General features: G+C 57.4%; 2 protein-coding genes and 1 non-coding gene across 3 annotated transcripts; all 3 read left to right on the top strand.

Annotated features, from left to right (window-relative positions):
- Positions 1 to 1,129: 1,129 nt before the first annotated feature.
- Positions 1,130 to 3,363, top strand: Rpl18a (ribosomal protein L18a). Its single transcript, XM_021637991.2, has 5 exons — positions 1,130 to 1,234; positions 2,436 to 2,615; positions 2,704 to 2,833; positions 3,036 to 3,145; positions 3,234 to 3,363. The coding sequence occupies exons 1-5, from the start codon at positions 1,217 to 1,219 to the stop codon at positions 3,324 to 3,326; spliced, it is 531 nt and encodes a 176-aa protein (XP_021493666.1). The 5' UTR covers positions 1,130 to 1,216; the 3' UTR covers positions 3,327 to 3,363.
- LOC132653832 (small nucleolar RNA SNORA68) lies at positions 2,858 to 2,988 on the top strand. The gene has a single exon (XR_009591674.1). It is a non-coding gene; the product is annotated as a small nucleolar RNA SNORA68 (small nucleolar RNA).
- Positions 3,364 to 5,564: 2,201 nt separating the features above from the next.
- Slc5a5 (solute carrier family 5 member 5) lies at positions 5,565 to 14,643 on the top strand. The gene is made up of 15 exons (XM_021638137.2): positions 5,565 to 5,969; positions 6,551 to 6,616; positions 6,898 to 6,949; positions 7,053 to 7,120; positions 7,907 to 8,061; positions 8,330 to 8,470; positions 8,559 to 8,688; positions 9,006 to 9,094; positions 9,289 to 9,401; positions 9,473 to 9,543; positions 9,859 to 9,945; positions 10,026 to 10,207; positions 11,331 to 11,455; positions 12,451 to 12,572; positions 13,519 to 14,643. Exons 1-15 carry the CDS (start codon positions 5,616 to 5,618, stop codon positions 13,621 to 13,623), a joined length of 1,860 nt encoding a protein of 619 aa, XP_021493812.1. The 5' UTR covers positions 5,565 to 5,615; the 3' UTR covers positions 13,624 to 14,643.
- Positions 14,644 to 16,042: the final 1,399 nt, after the last annotated feature.

Below are 16,042 nucleotides of genomic sequence, written 5' to 3'. Positions count from 1 at the left end.
CCTGCATCTTACGAAATGTGTCTACCCCCTTCAGCAGCCTACAGAACGCAGTATGTGTGCAAGTGTGGTCCAGCAAAGGGAGACATTGCGTCGTAGCCTGCCCACTGCACACATGATCATGTGCTGTTTATTTCGGGGTGTGAGGGAGGGGGAGGGAGGGAGGAGACTTGCTATGTAGCCAAGGCCCTCTGTCGTGAGACTCCTGCCTGCGTTTCCCATTTTAAGACCTAAGACCTCAGGCATGCACCACCACGCCCAATTTCTAAACCTTACAACTATCCTATGGACCGGGGAGTGGTTGGGAAAACTGAGGCCCCACACCTGTATACACTCAAGCTCGACGGGAGACAGCACGCAGCCCAGATAGTCAGCCCTGCAGCTGAGCCCAAGGAACGCGCACGCCCTCTAGCGAAGACCACGGACATTGTCGCCCGTTTCCCTACCGGACGGGAAGCTGGCCAGGGAAAGGGCAAGGAGGCAGAGCGGTACAATTCTACGAAGAGATCAGCTACGTGGGTCGGCGGCTGGCACACTCCCGTATCACTACCATCAGGAACTTGAGGCAGGAGAATTACAGTGAGTTACAGGTTGGTCTGGGGAACACAAATCCTGTCTCAACAAACAACAAAATAAATTGATGACAGATAAAAAGATAGATGAGGCTGGAGAGAAAACGCGGCAACTAAGAGCACCAACTCGGGTTCGAGACCCGGCAAGCGCCTCACGGCTCACACCTTTAACTCCAGCCCCAGACGCCCTCTTCCGGCATCCGCAGGCAAACACCCACACCCGGGTTTAAGAACGAAACAATTTCTAAAAAATGATGACTAGGTCGGAGATGGGGGCTAGATGGGATACGCAAAGGGATGGTGTAGAAAGAGAAATAAACGAAGACAAAGGAAAGAACGGTGGAGCCGCACTGGAAGCCGCCGTTACGCTACACTCCGAGTGCGCAGACGCTGGGACCCGACGCGGAGAAATGCGCAAAAGCGTGTCCCACCCCCTCCTGGGACTTGTAGTCACCCCGGGAAGAGGCGGGGCCGATCGCACCGATCTGTAGCCAATAAAGAACCTAAGCTCTCAGAGCGCTAGGCTCTGCGTCCAATGAGCGCTCGGCGCCTGGAGGGCGGGACTTCCGCCACCGACTGTATGGTGAGAGCCTGCGCGAAAAGCAGCACTTCCTTTTGTGAGTGGCGGCGGAGTTGGACGGACTGCCATGAAGGCGTCGGGCACGGTAAGGACCCCAGCGGTGCTGCTGGGGTCACGCGTGGCGGCGTGGCCACGCGGGGTGCCCGTGTGACTCGGGATGGCGCTGGGGGCGGCCCCGGGCCGCGCTCCTCGGTCGCGGGCGGCTCTCCGCGCGCACGGCCTCCTCGCCGCCAACATGGCGGCCGCCTCGTGCTGAGCAGACGCGGGCGGAGCCGGGTAGATCGGGGCACCCCGGCCGGCTAGTAGTTGAGAGAGGGACCTCCAAGAGCCTCTCGTCCGAGAAGCGGAGAGCATTGGTGTTACAGTGGCACTCGCTGTGCTAGGCGCCCTAGCAAGCTGACGCAGGATGCTTATCGCGAGTTCTAGTAGTGTTGAAGAAATACAGGCTATGGCTGCTGAGTTTCGCAGCAGGTCTGGAGAGTTGAGGAGGATGAGAGCCCATCTTCAAATGTAAAGCTAGTCTGCGGCACTCGGGTAGGCCGAGCTGTTCCTTTGTGGTTAGAACGTTTGACAAGCGCGCGTTTATGCTCCTGCGCCCAGCTCTTGAGTTCAGCGAGCCTGCTTCCCCATACTTGATGTCGCAGTGGTGAGGTAGAGGCAGGCCTGTCACGTGAGCCATCTTTATCTAGTTCCAAATTGAAAGACATGATGGGCTGCCTCATACTTGGGAAGAACAAAAAGCAAATTGTAAACTAAGGTGTGGGGTCTCACACAGCAGGATTGCTCTCCAGACAGTGGCCTTTCTGTCTGCTTGTGAGTCGTACAGGAGAGGGGCCATCCCAGCTCCTGGTGGAAAGGCATCCGACTCCACCCCCCCTCCCCCCCAGACATCTCTGTGTGGTGCTGTCTGCCCTGGAACTGCGGAACAGGCTAGCTTCAATTCAAGGTTCTCCTGCTCTGGGATTCAAGGCCTGCGCAACCACTGCTAGCTTAGAGTTTTCAGGGATGACAGAGTGCCCATCCACCTGCGTGTGAGCTAGACGCTGGAGCTGGGGAAACTGAGGCAGCTCCACAGCACGGCAGGATTATTCTGAAGTGGCTGCCACTGGACTCTTGGAAGGTGAAACAGGGTGGAGTCCAGCTTAGGAACTGGGCACACTATGTATCCAGGAAAAGCAGGGTGCCCGAGGGGCAGCTTGGGCACCCTGCCTGTGGAGTGAGTAATGGGTACCAGGCCGCGTCTGTCTCCATAACCCAGCAGCCTCCACCGGTGACATGTCTTTCAGCTTCGGGAGTATAAAGTGGTGGGGCGCTGCCTGCCCACGCCGAAGTGCCACACGCCACCCCTGTACCGAATGCGCATCTTTGCGCCCAACCATGTGGTGGCCAAGTCCCGGTTCTGGTACTTTGTGTCGCAGCTGAAGAAGATGAAGAAATCATCCGGGGAAATTGTGTACTGCGGGCAGGTGTGTCCTGGGCCTCCACAGGGGGACAGTCTTTGGGCACCGTCAGAGCCAGGGCAGCATGCCTCACAGCCACCCCTATTACCCACAGGTGTTTGAGAAGTCCCCGCTGCGGGTGAAGAACTTCGGCATTTGGCTGCGATACGACTCCCGCAGCGGCACACACAACATGTACCGGGAGTACCGGGACCTGACCACCGCCGGTGCCGTCACCCAGTGCTGTGAGTCTCCGGCCCCCTGCCAGCCTGGCACCCAACCCAAGAGCTGCCACTGCCTGTAGTGGCCGTTTAAGCAGTGGTGCGCACAGCAAAGAGGCTTCGTCGCCTTTGGGGGGCTGTGCAGTGCCCCCCAAAGTGAATCAGGAGGTTCTACAATTGTGAGGACCCTCAGGAGGATAGGGCTGATTTCCTTCTCTTTCCACAGACCGTGACATGGGTGCCCGGCACCGCGCCCGCGCTCACTCCATCCAGATCATGAAGGTGGAAGAGATCGCAGCGGGCAAGTGTCGCCGGCCGGCTGTCAAGCAGTTCCACGTGAGTGGCCCCAAGTGGGTCTGACGCAGGGCTGCGGGGGGTGGTTGCGCCTGGGTGATCCCTAGTCATCTGTCCCTTCTCCACACAGGACTCCAAGATAAAGTTCCCGCTGCCCCACCGCGTGCTGCGGCGCCAGCACAGGCCGCGCTTCACCACCAAGAGGCCCAACACCTTCTTCTAGACCCAGAGACCCGAGCAATAAAAGTCTTGAGTCCTCCCTTGCTTGTTTGATTCTGTCCCTGAGGAGGTCCCAGGTGGCTGCCTCTTTGTATTGCTGTGCGCCCCAGGTCCTCCCTCCCTGCTGCAGATTCTGTGTGTTGAGCCTTGTGTCTGACTTTGACATGGTGGGTCTGTTTCTGCCGTCTCCAGGGTGCTGGCTCAGGCCTGAGAATTCCAGGCATAATCACACCCTGGGACCTGGTTGAGCCCTAAGCCTCTGCTGAGATGGAGTGAGGCCAGCCCGGCCACAGCGGGGGGGGGGGGGGGTGAATGGGGGGATGGGGACCAGAGTCACTCTTTCCCAAGGAGGGTGCTGGTGTTAAGACTAGCTGGATGGAGCACAGGGTTCCTTTGGGTTGGATGTGACCCTTGACCACCTAGGTGCTGGGTTTTGAAGGGGTCTATTAGTGCCAGCCACACCAGTGTCTGGGCTACCTGCTGGCAGCCGAGTGACCCCAAGACTGTTGTCTCCTGAAGAAAGGCTAATGACAACTGAAGCCGGGGGGGGGGGGGGGGAGTCTGGCCCACAGGCACTGTACTTGGGTCACTGAGCCATCTCTCCAGCAACGAAAGATGAAAGGCTTTAGCTGCAGCCTTTTGCCTTTGCCCCACTACTGATGACTGGCCCTGCCTAGCAGAAATGAGCAATGTAAGAGGCATGCAGTGCAGCGGCTAGAGCTGCTGCTGTGCACTCCTGAAGAAGGCCCCCTACTTGTATTAGGCCCATATCCGTGTGACTGCCCTGGGCCATCCAGTGCCCCTGGCCTCTGCTGGCTCCTGCATTCATGTGCAGCTAACCCCTCACCTAAGTTCGTCTTAGGCGGCTTGCCTTGGCCAGACCTAATGAATGTTCACCTGACCCTGCCTCCAGAACCTCTGACAACCTTTTGGCAGGCTTTTTGCACACACCTTTCATCTTAGCAACTCCGGAGGCAGAAGCAGGCAGAGCTTTGAGTTTGAGGCTAACCTGGTCTACAGAGTGAGTTCCAGAACTGCCAGGAGTCTGTTATACAGATAAACCCTGTCTCCAAGTTTTGGGGTGAGGCAGGGAGCATAAGCGCTTTCCCTGAGCACACAAGCAGCCAGAAGGGCCTGATGCCAGAGCACTGGGCACACGGCAGTGCTGCTCCCCGCTGGGCCTGCCTGCAGAGCCAGCAGTCCTGGGAGGCTTCCCCTCTCCTGTTCCCCCTTCCTTCCCTACTCCAGGTCGCCTCCGAAATGAACTGCCTCATGCCCTTTCCATCTCGCCTTAGCTCTACCCATTCTGAAGCATTTCAAAAACCTGAAAGCCATGGGGTCAAAGTCTTCAGTGCCCGCGAGACAGTCACCAAGGTTTGGGGAACGCCTTCAGCGGCCCTTTGATGTGCGCTTTGCCTCGGATTCCCCGTGACACCAGCAGAGGGCTCTCGCCTCAGGCCACCCAAAACATGTAGTGAGGGAATCGACCCCAGACACACCAGCCGGCCAGTTCAACAGGGAAGGGTCCCACGGTGACAGCTTGCATCGCTCCGGGCCCGCGTCAGTCCTGGGCCTCTTGAAAGCCACTGCTAGCAAGCTTCTGTCCTGAAGGGAGAAATAGGCGCCCAAAAAACGAGCGAATGAGCTTGCAGGCCGGGTGGTCCACACTTGTCATCCCATCACTAGGGAAGCTGAAGCAGGAGGATTGCCACAGCTTCCAGACCGGCCTGTGGGAAGGAAGGAAAGAGAAAGCAGGAGAGCGAGGCCAGGTGTGCATGCTCGTGTTTCGCGGCCCAGGCAAGGTCAGGACTCCATGCCAGCCTGGGCTGCATGAGGTTCAGCCTCGAACACGCACGCACACAGCACGGCCGGACTCCCATTGTACAGGTGGGGAAACTGAGTCCTACACAGAAGGGAGAAGCTAGAAGGACCCGAGTGACCCCCACCAGGTTAGCCAGAGGGCGAAGCTGGCAGTTCCCGACCCTACCCTGGAGAGAGGCGGACCCCACTAACGGAGGGTCGCTCCGCACCGAAGCCGTGGGAGCGCAGCCTCGCCCTCCCCGTGCGTCCACCACCCTACACGAGGGCTGGGTGTGGGAGCGAGCGTCCGGAGCGAGAGGCCGCCCGCGCCCCGCAGCCCCGCTTGCCAGGACGGAAAGGGTGCGGGTCGCGCCCTCCTCCCGGCGGGGGCGGAGCCGCCTTCACCCCGGAGCCCAATAAATCCGCGGCGCGCAGAGCGAGGGGACCCTCCACGCTGCTCCCCACGTCCCGCATCCCGTGCCAGCGCCGTCCCATGGAGCGCGCGGCCAGGGCGCGGGCCACCTTCGGCGCCTGGGACTACGGCGTGTTCGCGACCATGCTGCTGGTGTCCACGGGCATCGGGCTGTGGGTCGGCCTGGCTCGCGGCGGCCAGCGCAGCGCCGAGGACTTCTTCACCGGTGGCCGGCGGCTGGCGGCCGTGCCCGTGGGGCTGTCGCTGGCCGCCAGCTTCATGTCGGCCGTGCAAGTGCTCGGGGTCCCCGCCGAGGCGTCGCGCTACGGCCTCAAGTTCCTGTGGATGTGCGCGGGCCAGCTGCTCAACTCGCTGCTCACCGCCTTTCTCTTCCTGCCGATCTTCTACCGCCTGGGCCTCACCAGCACCTACCAGGTAGGGGCCCGGGCCCGCGGGACGGTTCCGGGAAGATGCCGCGGGCACCGGGCGGGGCCAGGAAGGAGGAAGAGCGAGTCCGGGTCCCACCGCTCGGAGCAGCCTCGGGGCGGTGGCCTCCGCCGAGACCCGGCCCCGCGCGCCCGGGACTGGCTGCCCACCCGCGCCTGTCCGGCTCAAACGCCTGCAGCGAGGCGCAGGGCCCCCAGGGTTTCCCAACCGTCCAACAGCTGTAGTGAAAACGGGGTGGCAACCTCAGCGCTAGCGAGGCTGAGGCAGGAGGATTGTCGTGCACTCCAGGCAAGCTGGACCCACTGGAGAGACCCCAGTTTCAAATCTTAAGGCGCAACTGGGCATCTTGCTATCGCCCAACAAGGGTGGTGACAATTTGAAGGCCCAGGTCTGACAGCTCAGCACTAGCGAAGCGCTGGCCGGAGGATTGCTGCGAGTTGCAAGTCGGCTTGTCCTACTCAGAGAGCCCGCCACTCTGTGTCGCGCAGAGCTGGGCGCCCAGGAGAGAGTAGGAACAATGAGAGGGGCCGAGCGGCCGCTTGACCTCCAGCCCTTGGCTCCCTCTGCAGTACCTAGAGCTGCGCTTCAGCCGAGCGGTGCGGCTCTGCGGGACGCTGCAGTACCTGGTGGCCACGGTGAGCCGGGGGCCGCCCCGCCACGCCCTCGCCAGCCCCGGTCACAGCCCGCCCCTCCTGCCCTCACGCCACGCCCCTATCCTGTCTGGCCCCGCCCCTGCCCAGCGTGAGCTCTCGCCCATGGGTCCACCCTTCTGCCTAGGGCACCCTTCTGCCCAGCTCCACCACTATCCCACCTAAGAATCGCCCTCTTGTAACCTGGCTTCCCTGCTTCCCTGCCTGAACCCGCCCTCTTCCTGCTGGCCCCGCCCCCTGCTCTCACGGGCCCTCCCTACCCTTAGATGCTGTACACTGGCATCGTGATCTACGCTCCGGCGCTCATCCTCAACCAAGGTCTGACTGGCTGGCGGGAGAGGGTTGGGAGCCTAGTAGCCCAGGCTGGACCCCACGTGAGCAGGCAGGATAAGAGAGGCCTAACAGAAGGTGTGTTTTGCAGTGACCGGGTTAGACATCTGGGCCTCACTCCTGTCCACGGGGATCATCTGCACCGTGTACACGACCGTGGTGAGTGAGTGGCCGCTGACACGTGGAGAGCCCAGGCAGGAAGCACCATCCAGCTGCCTAAATCCCGAGCTAGCCCTGCCCATCTGGCCCCCACGGCCTCTCCCACATAAGGAAGGACTGACAGGCGCACTAGTTCAGGTGCGGCTGGATCCGGCATCCCTCCTGGGCTTTGCCTTCCCGTGATCTGAGCCGCTGCCTTTCCTGGCTCCTGCCCAGCAGTTAACTGGTTTCAGCTGGAGCCGGCTAAGACTCTGGCCTGCTCTTCTCCGGGTTCCAAGATTGGCTGTGCCACCTGGGGGGCTGGCATGTTCTGGTTGCTGCTCCTGGAGCTGGAGGCTCAGCTCTCTGTGAATGGCAGGAAAAGGCAGGGAGAAATCACAGTTTGTGAAAACAGGCATAGCCACCAGGCTCCACTCACAGCGGCCCTGGGGAGGCCTAGGCTGGAGGCTGGAAGGTTCTAGGCCATCCTGGGCTACATAGTCCTAAACACACACACACACACACACACACACACACACACACACACACACGGACACTGCTAACAACAGGTATTGAAATATTTGCTGTTATGTTGGGGCCATTATATCCTTTTCACCCGTCATCTTGCTTAATCCTCCAGCCAACAGTGGGACAGTACACTAACCTTATTTTACAGATGGGGAAGCTCAGGAAGGGGACTGTGGCTCCCTGTGACACAGGAAGCATCGCAGAGTGAGCGGGCGTCTCTGCCTCTCCCGCGCTGCTCGCCCCAGGCAGGCCTGTGACTGTGCTGCCTCTCCCACACAGGGCGGTATGAAGGCCGTGGTCTGGACAGACGTGTTCCAGGTCGTGGTGATGCTCCTTGGCTTCTGGGTGATCCTGGCCCGAGGCACCATGCTCATGGGGGGCCCCTGGAACGTGCTCAGGCTCGCTCAGAACCACTCCCGGATCAACATGATGGAGTGAGAGATGGGGCCTCACTCTGCAGGCCAGGCTAGCCCCACAACTGTCCCTCAGCCTCCCAGTACTATGATGATGGAATGATAGCTTCTGAGTACCCCACCCCCATGCACAGGTGTCAGAGGGGAGCAAAACTCAACATAGAAACTCCTACTTACACTTCAAAACTCTCCGCAGATGTCCGCTTAGGACCTAGAACAGGCATGGGTGATCTGGGGAGGGTGACATGACACCCTCACGAGGTTGGCAGCTGCCTCACTCCCTCCCCAGCTTTGACCCCGACCCTCGGAGCCGCTACACCTTCTGGACTTTTGTGGTGGGTGGCACACTGGTGTGGCTCTCCATGTACGGTGTGAACCAAGCCCAGGTCCAGCGCTATGTGGCCTGCCGCACGGAGAGGAAGGCCAAGTTGTGAGTATGCAGGTGAGGGGCCCACGCGGAGTCTCGTGGGACAGGCTGCCCCCTTCCTCCCCGCTCCTAAGGCCACCGTATCCCCTAGGGCCCTGCTTGTCAACCAGCTGGGTCTCTTCCTGATTGTGGCCAGCGCGGCTTGCTGTGGCGTTGTCATGTTCGTGTACTACAAACAGTGCGACCCCCTCCTCACAGGCCGCATCTCAGCCCCAGACCAGGCGAGTTCACTCACATCAAACTCTCTCCCTTTCCCCTCCACTGGGTGGGGCTGGAAAATCATTTCTCCTAGAATGAGTAGCTTTGGAAGACATCTTGAGGACAGGGTGGGGGAGGCAGGGAGGTGATTTGTGGGGGCCATAGTGAATGTGTGAGCAGGCAAGATGAACATCTCAACTAACAGTCACTAACAGGAGTAAGGGGTTGTTGAGACAAAGTCTCATGTAGCTCAAGCTGACCTGTGACTGACTATGTAGCCAAGGCTGGCCCACCCAATACACCAAAACCAAAACCAGAAACCACTGTCCTTGTCCTGCAGTACATGCCGCTGCTCGTGTTGGACATCTTTGAGGACCTGCCGGGAGTCCCCGGGCTCTTTCTGGCCTGTGCCTACAGTGGAACCCTCAGGTGGGTGCCCCGTTCACCCCGCAGCTGTGGCTTGGCCCTCAGGAGCTCTGCCCTTCCTGACTGGCCATCATCCCCTGGGAGCATGTCATGTTCTGGGTCCATCCATCGTTTATGGGAGATGGCCCCAGGCAGAGGGGCTGCCCAGCTGTCTGATATGTCCTGTGTCCTGAGGTGCTTCTGCTTTCCTCCCACAGCACTGCATCCACCAGTATCAACGCCATGGCAGCCGTCACCGTGGAAGACCTCGTCAAGCCAAGGATGCCTGGCCTGGCACCTCGGAAGCTGGTTTACATCTCTAAAGGGCTATGTGAGTTTGGGGGGCTGGTGTTCGGGGCCATGATGGTATCCCACACTGACTGTGCCACCCCTCCACCACAGCATTCATCTACGGCTCAGCCTGCCTCTCTGTGGCTGCTCTGTCCTCGCTGCTGGGAGGCGGTGTCCTCCAGGTGAGAACCCCCAACTCCGCCCGCCTTGTACCCCCAACACCAGCTGAACCTCAGGGAGATGCTCAGTCCACTGGGAACACTGGGGGGAGGGGAGGCTTGGCACTGAGACAGGCAGAAGAGGGCTTCAAAGCAAGCCCTACCTACATAAAGAGGTCTAAGGCACATATGAGACCATCACTGTCTATCAGCCTCGGGTGAGAAACAGGACTGAGGAAACTGGGCAGAGCAGTCTCTGACCTGCAGTGGGATTCCATAGAGTAAACTGAGTCCTGAGAGGTGGTGGCTAAGCCTAGCCCTTCTCCACCTGCCTGGCAGGGCTCCTTCACCGTGATGGGCGTCATCAGTGGGCCTCTGCTAGGAGCCTTCACGCTGGGGATGCTGCTCCCAGCCTGTAACACGCCTGTGAGTGGGGAAGGCGGTGGGCGTGGTCTGTAGGAAGCTTGGTAAAGGAACCCCTTCCCTCATGGTGATTCTGCCCCCAGGGCGTCCTCTCTGGGCTGGCAGCAGGCTTGGCTATATCCCTGTGGGTGGCCGTGGGGGCCACAATGTACCCACCTGGAGAGCAGACCATGGGGGTGCTGCCTACCTCGGCCGCCGGGTGCACCAACGCCTCCCTCCTCCTTGGCCCATCCGGAGCCACCAATGCCTCCAGCGGGGGCCCCAGGTGAGCAACCAGGTGTCGGGGTCCAGGGTGTGATGTCAGGTTGTTATCTGGAAGGGACTGGGAGCGAGGCCAGCAGGGGGAAGGGGAGCATTGCTGGGGACAAAAATCCCATCTGCGCAAAGGCCATCCAGCCACATTCCAGTTCAGAGGCCACAGGGAAGTGAGTGGCACCTAGCAGAAGGGCAGAGGCCAAAGGCAGAGGAACTGACTTACTTTTGCTTTTATTTTTTGTATTCTAGTACTTTGAGATAGACTCATGTAGCCCAGGCTGGCCCCAAAACTCTGTATGTAGCCAAAGAGGTCCTGGATCCCAGTGTGCCCTTTCATTCTTTGTTTTTTCTTTTCTTTCTTTCTTTTTCGTTGAGGACCATGTTTTAAGCCTGTTGGTTTGCCTGTGCTGTACTGGGCTCCCCTGTGAGCCAAAACTAGACTATGTGGGCTTTTGTGTCTCACCTTGTTTTGAAAGTTCATCAGTGATTGTCTGTGATTGGAGCACATGCCTTTGCTTCCTTCTCGTTCATGGCTGAGTAATATTCCTTTGAATGGATATACCATTTCCATGTGTGGTAACTGCTCCTCAGTTGATGGATATGTGGGTGGTGTCTGGGTTGGGCTGTGGTGAACAGAATTTCAGTGAACCTTCATGCACAAGGCCGAGTGTGTGTGCAGGCTTCTCTCCCAGCACGCAGGAGTCTGTGACAACCTTGTCTCAAAAACAGGCCTGAGCTGGCATGTAGCTCAGTGGTTGAATACTTTCCTAGCATGGGAGAGGTCCTGGGTTACTTCTAGGAAAATACAGAGAAAGAATAGAAAATGCTAAAGCAAGCTCCGTGCCCATCTGAAACCTTCTGAGGCTTGGTCAGGTCCTGTTGACATTTCTGTGCTCCTAGGAGCTTACTTCCTCATGGACAGCCGTGGAGGTTGTGACAAGATTTCTTTCTAAGTATTCAGTTTCATTTAATTGCAAGATCAATGGGCAGCCATGAAGGGTGGTAGGCTGTAGCAGAAATCGGTGAGACCTGGCTACTGCCAGGTCACCGTATCTGACGGATGGCTGAAGCAGGGCCCGGTGGGCTGCTGGACAGACGGGGGAAGAATGTCACACCCTCCTCTCCCACCCCAGCTCTGGGATGCACGCAGGCCGCCCTACCCTTGCCGACACCTTCTATGCCATATCCTATCTCTATTACGGGGCTCTGGGCACGCTGACCACTGTGCTTTGTGGCGTTATCATCAGCTACCTAACCGGTAAGTGCAGCAGCCTCCCTTGGGCCCAGCCTTTCATCCTCCTGCCTCCACCTCCGGCTCCCCAAAGGGAGAGCTAGAAGAGGCTCTTCTCGGGCTGAGAGCTGGCACATTTGCGTCATCCTCGAGGCATCCTCGAGGAACCGCAAGGCCAGTTCTATTTTGCAGATGCGGGAACTGAGGCAGGTTCCTTCCAGAGAGCCCTCACTACAGCGAGGGAATGCGGGGCGCTGTCCGCGGTCCTGAAACAAATCTCAGCTTGGGGAGGTGCCTGTTTGTGTTGCCAAAAATCTTTTGTGCTTGGGTTTGAGATAGGGTCTCACTCTGTGTTACAGGCTGGCCCTCTGACTCGTGACAATCTTCCTGCCTAGGCTTTCTGAGTGCTTCGATGACATGTGTGCACCCCCACCCCACGTGCTTTCTTCTCTTAGTCGCGCATTTCCTTTTGAGACAGGCTCTGATTTAGCCCAGGCTGGCCTCCCACTCCTCATGTAGCTGAGGCAGACCTTGAACTTAGCAGCCTCCTCTCCCACCTGCTCCTAAGCGCTTGCTCCACCATACCTGCTTTTTTTTGTTCTGGGGATGCACAGAACACACCTTCCACTGAGCCCTAGCCCTTTGATGACCAACCCAAAGCGGCAGCCACCTTCCTCCTCTGATTTAGTGACTTGATGCCCTCAGGCTTTTGCTGAACTTTGAGACACTAGTGTTGAAACAGTAAGTGGTTGGAATGGTGGACACTCCTAGCCAGCTGAGCCAATGGCACCCACCTCTTATGCCAACACTCAGGAGGCAGAGGCAGGAGGATTGCCATGAGTACCAGAGCAAATGAGATGTAGCTGGAGACTGTCTCAAAAGAGAAAAATAACCTAACACTAAAACCAACTTGACCCCTTACACAGTGGGTAAAGCAACTCAATCAGACTGAGTGGGCAGCCATGGCTGGCATAAGGGCTGGCAAAGACCCACCCTAAGTCCCCACCCTCCCTGCCTCTTAGGCCCCACCAAGCGCAGCTCCCTGGGCCCTGGACTGCTGTGGTGGGACCTCGCTCGGCAGACAGCATCTGTGGCCCCGAAGGAAGACACTGACACCGTCACCCTGGAGGACAGTTTAATGAAGGTCAGATCCAGTATTGGCCACTGGGGCCAAGGCATGGGGACCTGGTGGGTGTGGCCTCAGGGGCTGGGCAGATTCCACTCTGTGGTTAAAGCTATCCCTTTCCCAGGGGCCAGCACACATGAGCACTGTCTATTTTTATCATATCTGTTTTTTTAAACAATTATTTCCTGCCTGTGGCTGGGGAAACTGGTTTCCCCTCAAAAGAGACACTTAGGAAGAATATTCTTAAGATAATATTACTTAACTCAGAATTACATAAGAAGTGGGGAGAGGGAGAGCTAGGCTGGAGCCGAGGCTAGGGACTGCAGAGCCTGTGACCTGAAAGTGGGAAAGGCAGTCACCTCAGGTCAAGAAAGCGACACGAAGAAAGAAGAGGCTTTCCAGCAGGTGATACCAAAAACAGGAATGTGCAATGCCAGGCTAGGAGTTCAAGGCCACCTGAGCTTATAGCAGGCCTGAGGCTTGCCTGGACCCATGGAAGCCTGTTTCAAGTAACCGTAAGTGACACAGCGGGCCCACCGAGGTCCATTCAGGCACCACAGGATGCCCACAATCGCCTGTCACTCTAGTGCCTGGGTGTCAGGGCATCAGGCGTGCACAAGGACTTGCTAGCAAAACACCCACACCCTTGACATAAAAATAAAATGAACGTGGGTGTGGTCACAGTGGTGATCCCAGCACTGAGGCAGGAGGATCACTGCAAGTTTGAGGCTACTATGGGATACAGAGAGAGGCCCAGTATCAAAAACATAGAACAGAACTGGGGCTGGGGCTTGGTAGAGTACCTGGAAGGTGGATCAGGAGAATGAGCCTAGCCTCAGCTACAAGGCTAGCCTGGGCAGCAACTGATGCTGATGGAGGGGCCTGGGCCACCTTGCACGTAGCTGATCTAGTCCTCAGGGACCCCATCTGGGACGGGTGTGTGATGTCCTCCGCTTTCTCCCAGGGTCCGGAAGACATTCCTGCTGCGACCAAGAAGCCCCTTGGCCTCCCGCCAGGGGACGAGGCCCACCCACTGTTCCCAGCGCAAGCTCTTGAGACCAACCTCTGAGGGCAGGGCCCCAAAGGGCCAATTGGAGGCCAAGGGCCAGCAGCCTCCTCTCTGAGTGACCATTCCAGAGCCTGTTCAGAAGCTTGGCTGACACAGGCCCCACCCCGGTAGTCCCTGTGTCCCATTCACACACAAACCAAGAGGGTTGGTTCTCCAGCCACAAAGAAAAACTTCTGAAACCTTCGGTACCCTGTAGAGCTGTGGTTGGCGGCTGAGAATGCCCAGCTTCTCCAGGCTGTGGGGTTTTCCCATTTCACAGGCAGAGAAACCGAAGGCTATCACCCCAGCACCGGGGAGGTAGAGGGAGGAGGGTCAGGAGTTCAAGGTTCTCCCCAGCTACATAGTGTATCTGAGGCCAGCCTAGGCTACGGAAAACCCTGTCCCAAAACAAGTATAGGTAATCTGCGCTGGCAGGGGGGCTCCGCAGTAAAGGGCTTGCCCAGGACACAGTAGGCCCAGAGTTCCAGGCCCACCAACACAAAGTTTATGTTTTTAAACAGTGGAAGGGGACATAGACACTGGGGAAAGAAAGGCAAAGGGAGAAATGTGTCTACAGGACACCGAGCCCCAAGGATTGCTAGAGCTTCCGGGAAGTGCCAAGGGACAGATTCTCAGAGCCCTCACAAGATTCCTTGAGTTTGTACTGAAGGTTTGCAGAATGTCAGAGAACATGTTTCTTCTTGGGATCAGCCACCTAACCTCTGCTAACTTGTTACAGTTTCCAGGAGGTCCCATAAGCACCACCTCCTGCCCTCTCCACCCTTTACACCTGGGCTTCGTACCTGCTAAGCAACCACTCGATCACTGAACTAGTCACCTAGACACCCGTTTTTATTTTTTGACAAGGTAGTCTGGCTGCTGTCTAGCTGTCACCCCCTGCTTTTGTGTATATCAATATTTCAGTCTTTTTTGTTGCCAAGTAGTATTCCATTATAAGGACATACCACAATGTGCCATCCATTCGCAGTGGGTGGATCACTAGATTGTTTCCAGCTTTTGTGAACAACAAATAAAATTGCTGTGGGTGTTCACATGTGTGTGTTCAATGGTGTGTGACATAATCAGTTGATGTCAGTATCCAGTTCCATATCTGTGTGTTCCATGAACCCATGGATGTAACATATTTTTGAAAAAAAATTCTTTTAGTGAATATATATGGCCTTCGGTTGGAGTGATGGTTGCCAGACAAATAGTGTAGGAAAATTCCACAGGTAGATGCATTTACACTGTAAGCTGAGGATTCTGCTGGAGCAAGCCAGCTGTGGTGGCACACACCTGTGATCCAGACGTCAGACAGTTGAGGCAGGAGGGTGCTCCGAGTTCCAGACTCATCTGGGCTATGGCATGTTGTCCTGTCTCAAAACCACAGGACAGCAAACACCTGAGTGGATGGCTGTCATGACCTGGGCTTTTGTATGTGCCAGAGCCTCTGTTCCCAGCATGGGAAAGACCAGTCTGAGCGCCCGCTGCTCAGCTCAGACAGAAGGATGTGTGGGGCCCTACGTCTGCGTGGTCCTGGAAGCCACGCCCGAACACCCCCACTGCCTTTTTTCCTGGGAAATTGATTTCTTGGGTGGCCATGACCTGGCTGGCTCCTATGGCTACAGCATGTTTGATCTGGGGAGCAGGATGAAGTAATGTTAGATAGGCTGGCCTCCCATGAGCTCTACAACTCAGGCTAGGATGACCTTGAATACCTGATCCTCCTGCCTCCACCTGCCCAGCGTTCAGTTTGTCAAGCAAGAAGGTCCTGAGCCTCCTACATCCTCTCCCCTCCTGGACCCCACCACTTCCCACACTTACTTAACTTATATTTAAAGGTTTATTGGTTTTCCAAGACAAGGTTTTTCTGTGGCTCTGGCTGTCCTGGAACTCACTCTGTAGACCAGGCTGGCCTTGAACTCAGAGATCCACCTGCTTCTGCCTCCCAAGTGCTGGGATCAATGTGTGTCTTTTGTGTGTGTGCATGCAATCACACCGATGCAGCACAGGGAGGCCAGAGAACAGCTTGCAGAAGTTGGTTCTCTGCAGGATCAAACCCACGCTCTCAGCTTGGCAGCAGGTTCCTCCACCTACGAAACCCTCTCGCCTGTCCTGTTTCTGTTTCAGTCTGGCCTCTTCTTTTTCCATATCTCCATAGCAAACACCTCTACAGCAGCACCAGCCACCATCCCTGTCTCACCCAGTTTCGGCCTGCCTCTCCTGCAGTCAGCGGCAGGAGGCCGGTAGCCATATCCACTCCCTGGCTCCACAGCCCAGTCTCCCCCATCCCCTACTCCCCACCGCATTCCTCCTTTAGCACAAAGGCTGCTGGATGTTATCGGGCTCCTCAGCACAGAGGCTGCTCTTCGGGAATTTGCCTTCCTCTGTGTTTGAGTGTGAATGGTCCAGGCCTCTGGTCCTGGGAATGGAAACGCTG

This window comes from Meriones unguiculatus, chromosome 4, assembly GCF_030254825.1.
Source record: "Meriones unguiculatus strain TT.TT164.6M chromosome 4, Bangor_MerUng_6.1, whole genome shotgun sequence".
Taxonomy (NCBI): domain Eukaryota; kingdom Metazoa; phylum Chordata; class Mammalia; order Rodentia; family Muridae; genus Meriones; species Meriones unguiculatus.
This window is presented reverse-complemented; position numbering and strand designations above follow the sequence as displayed.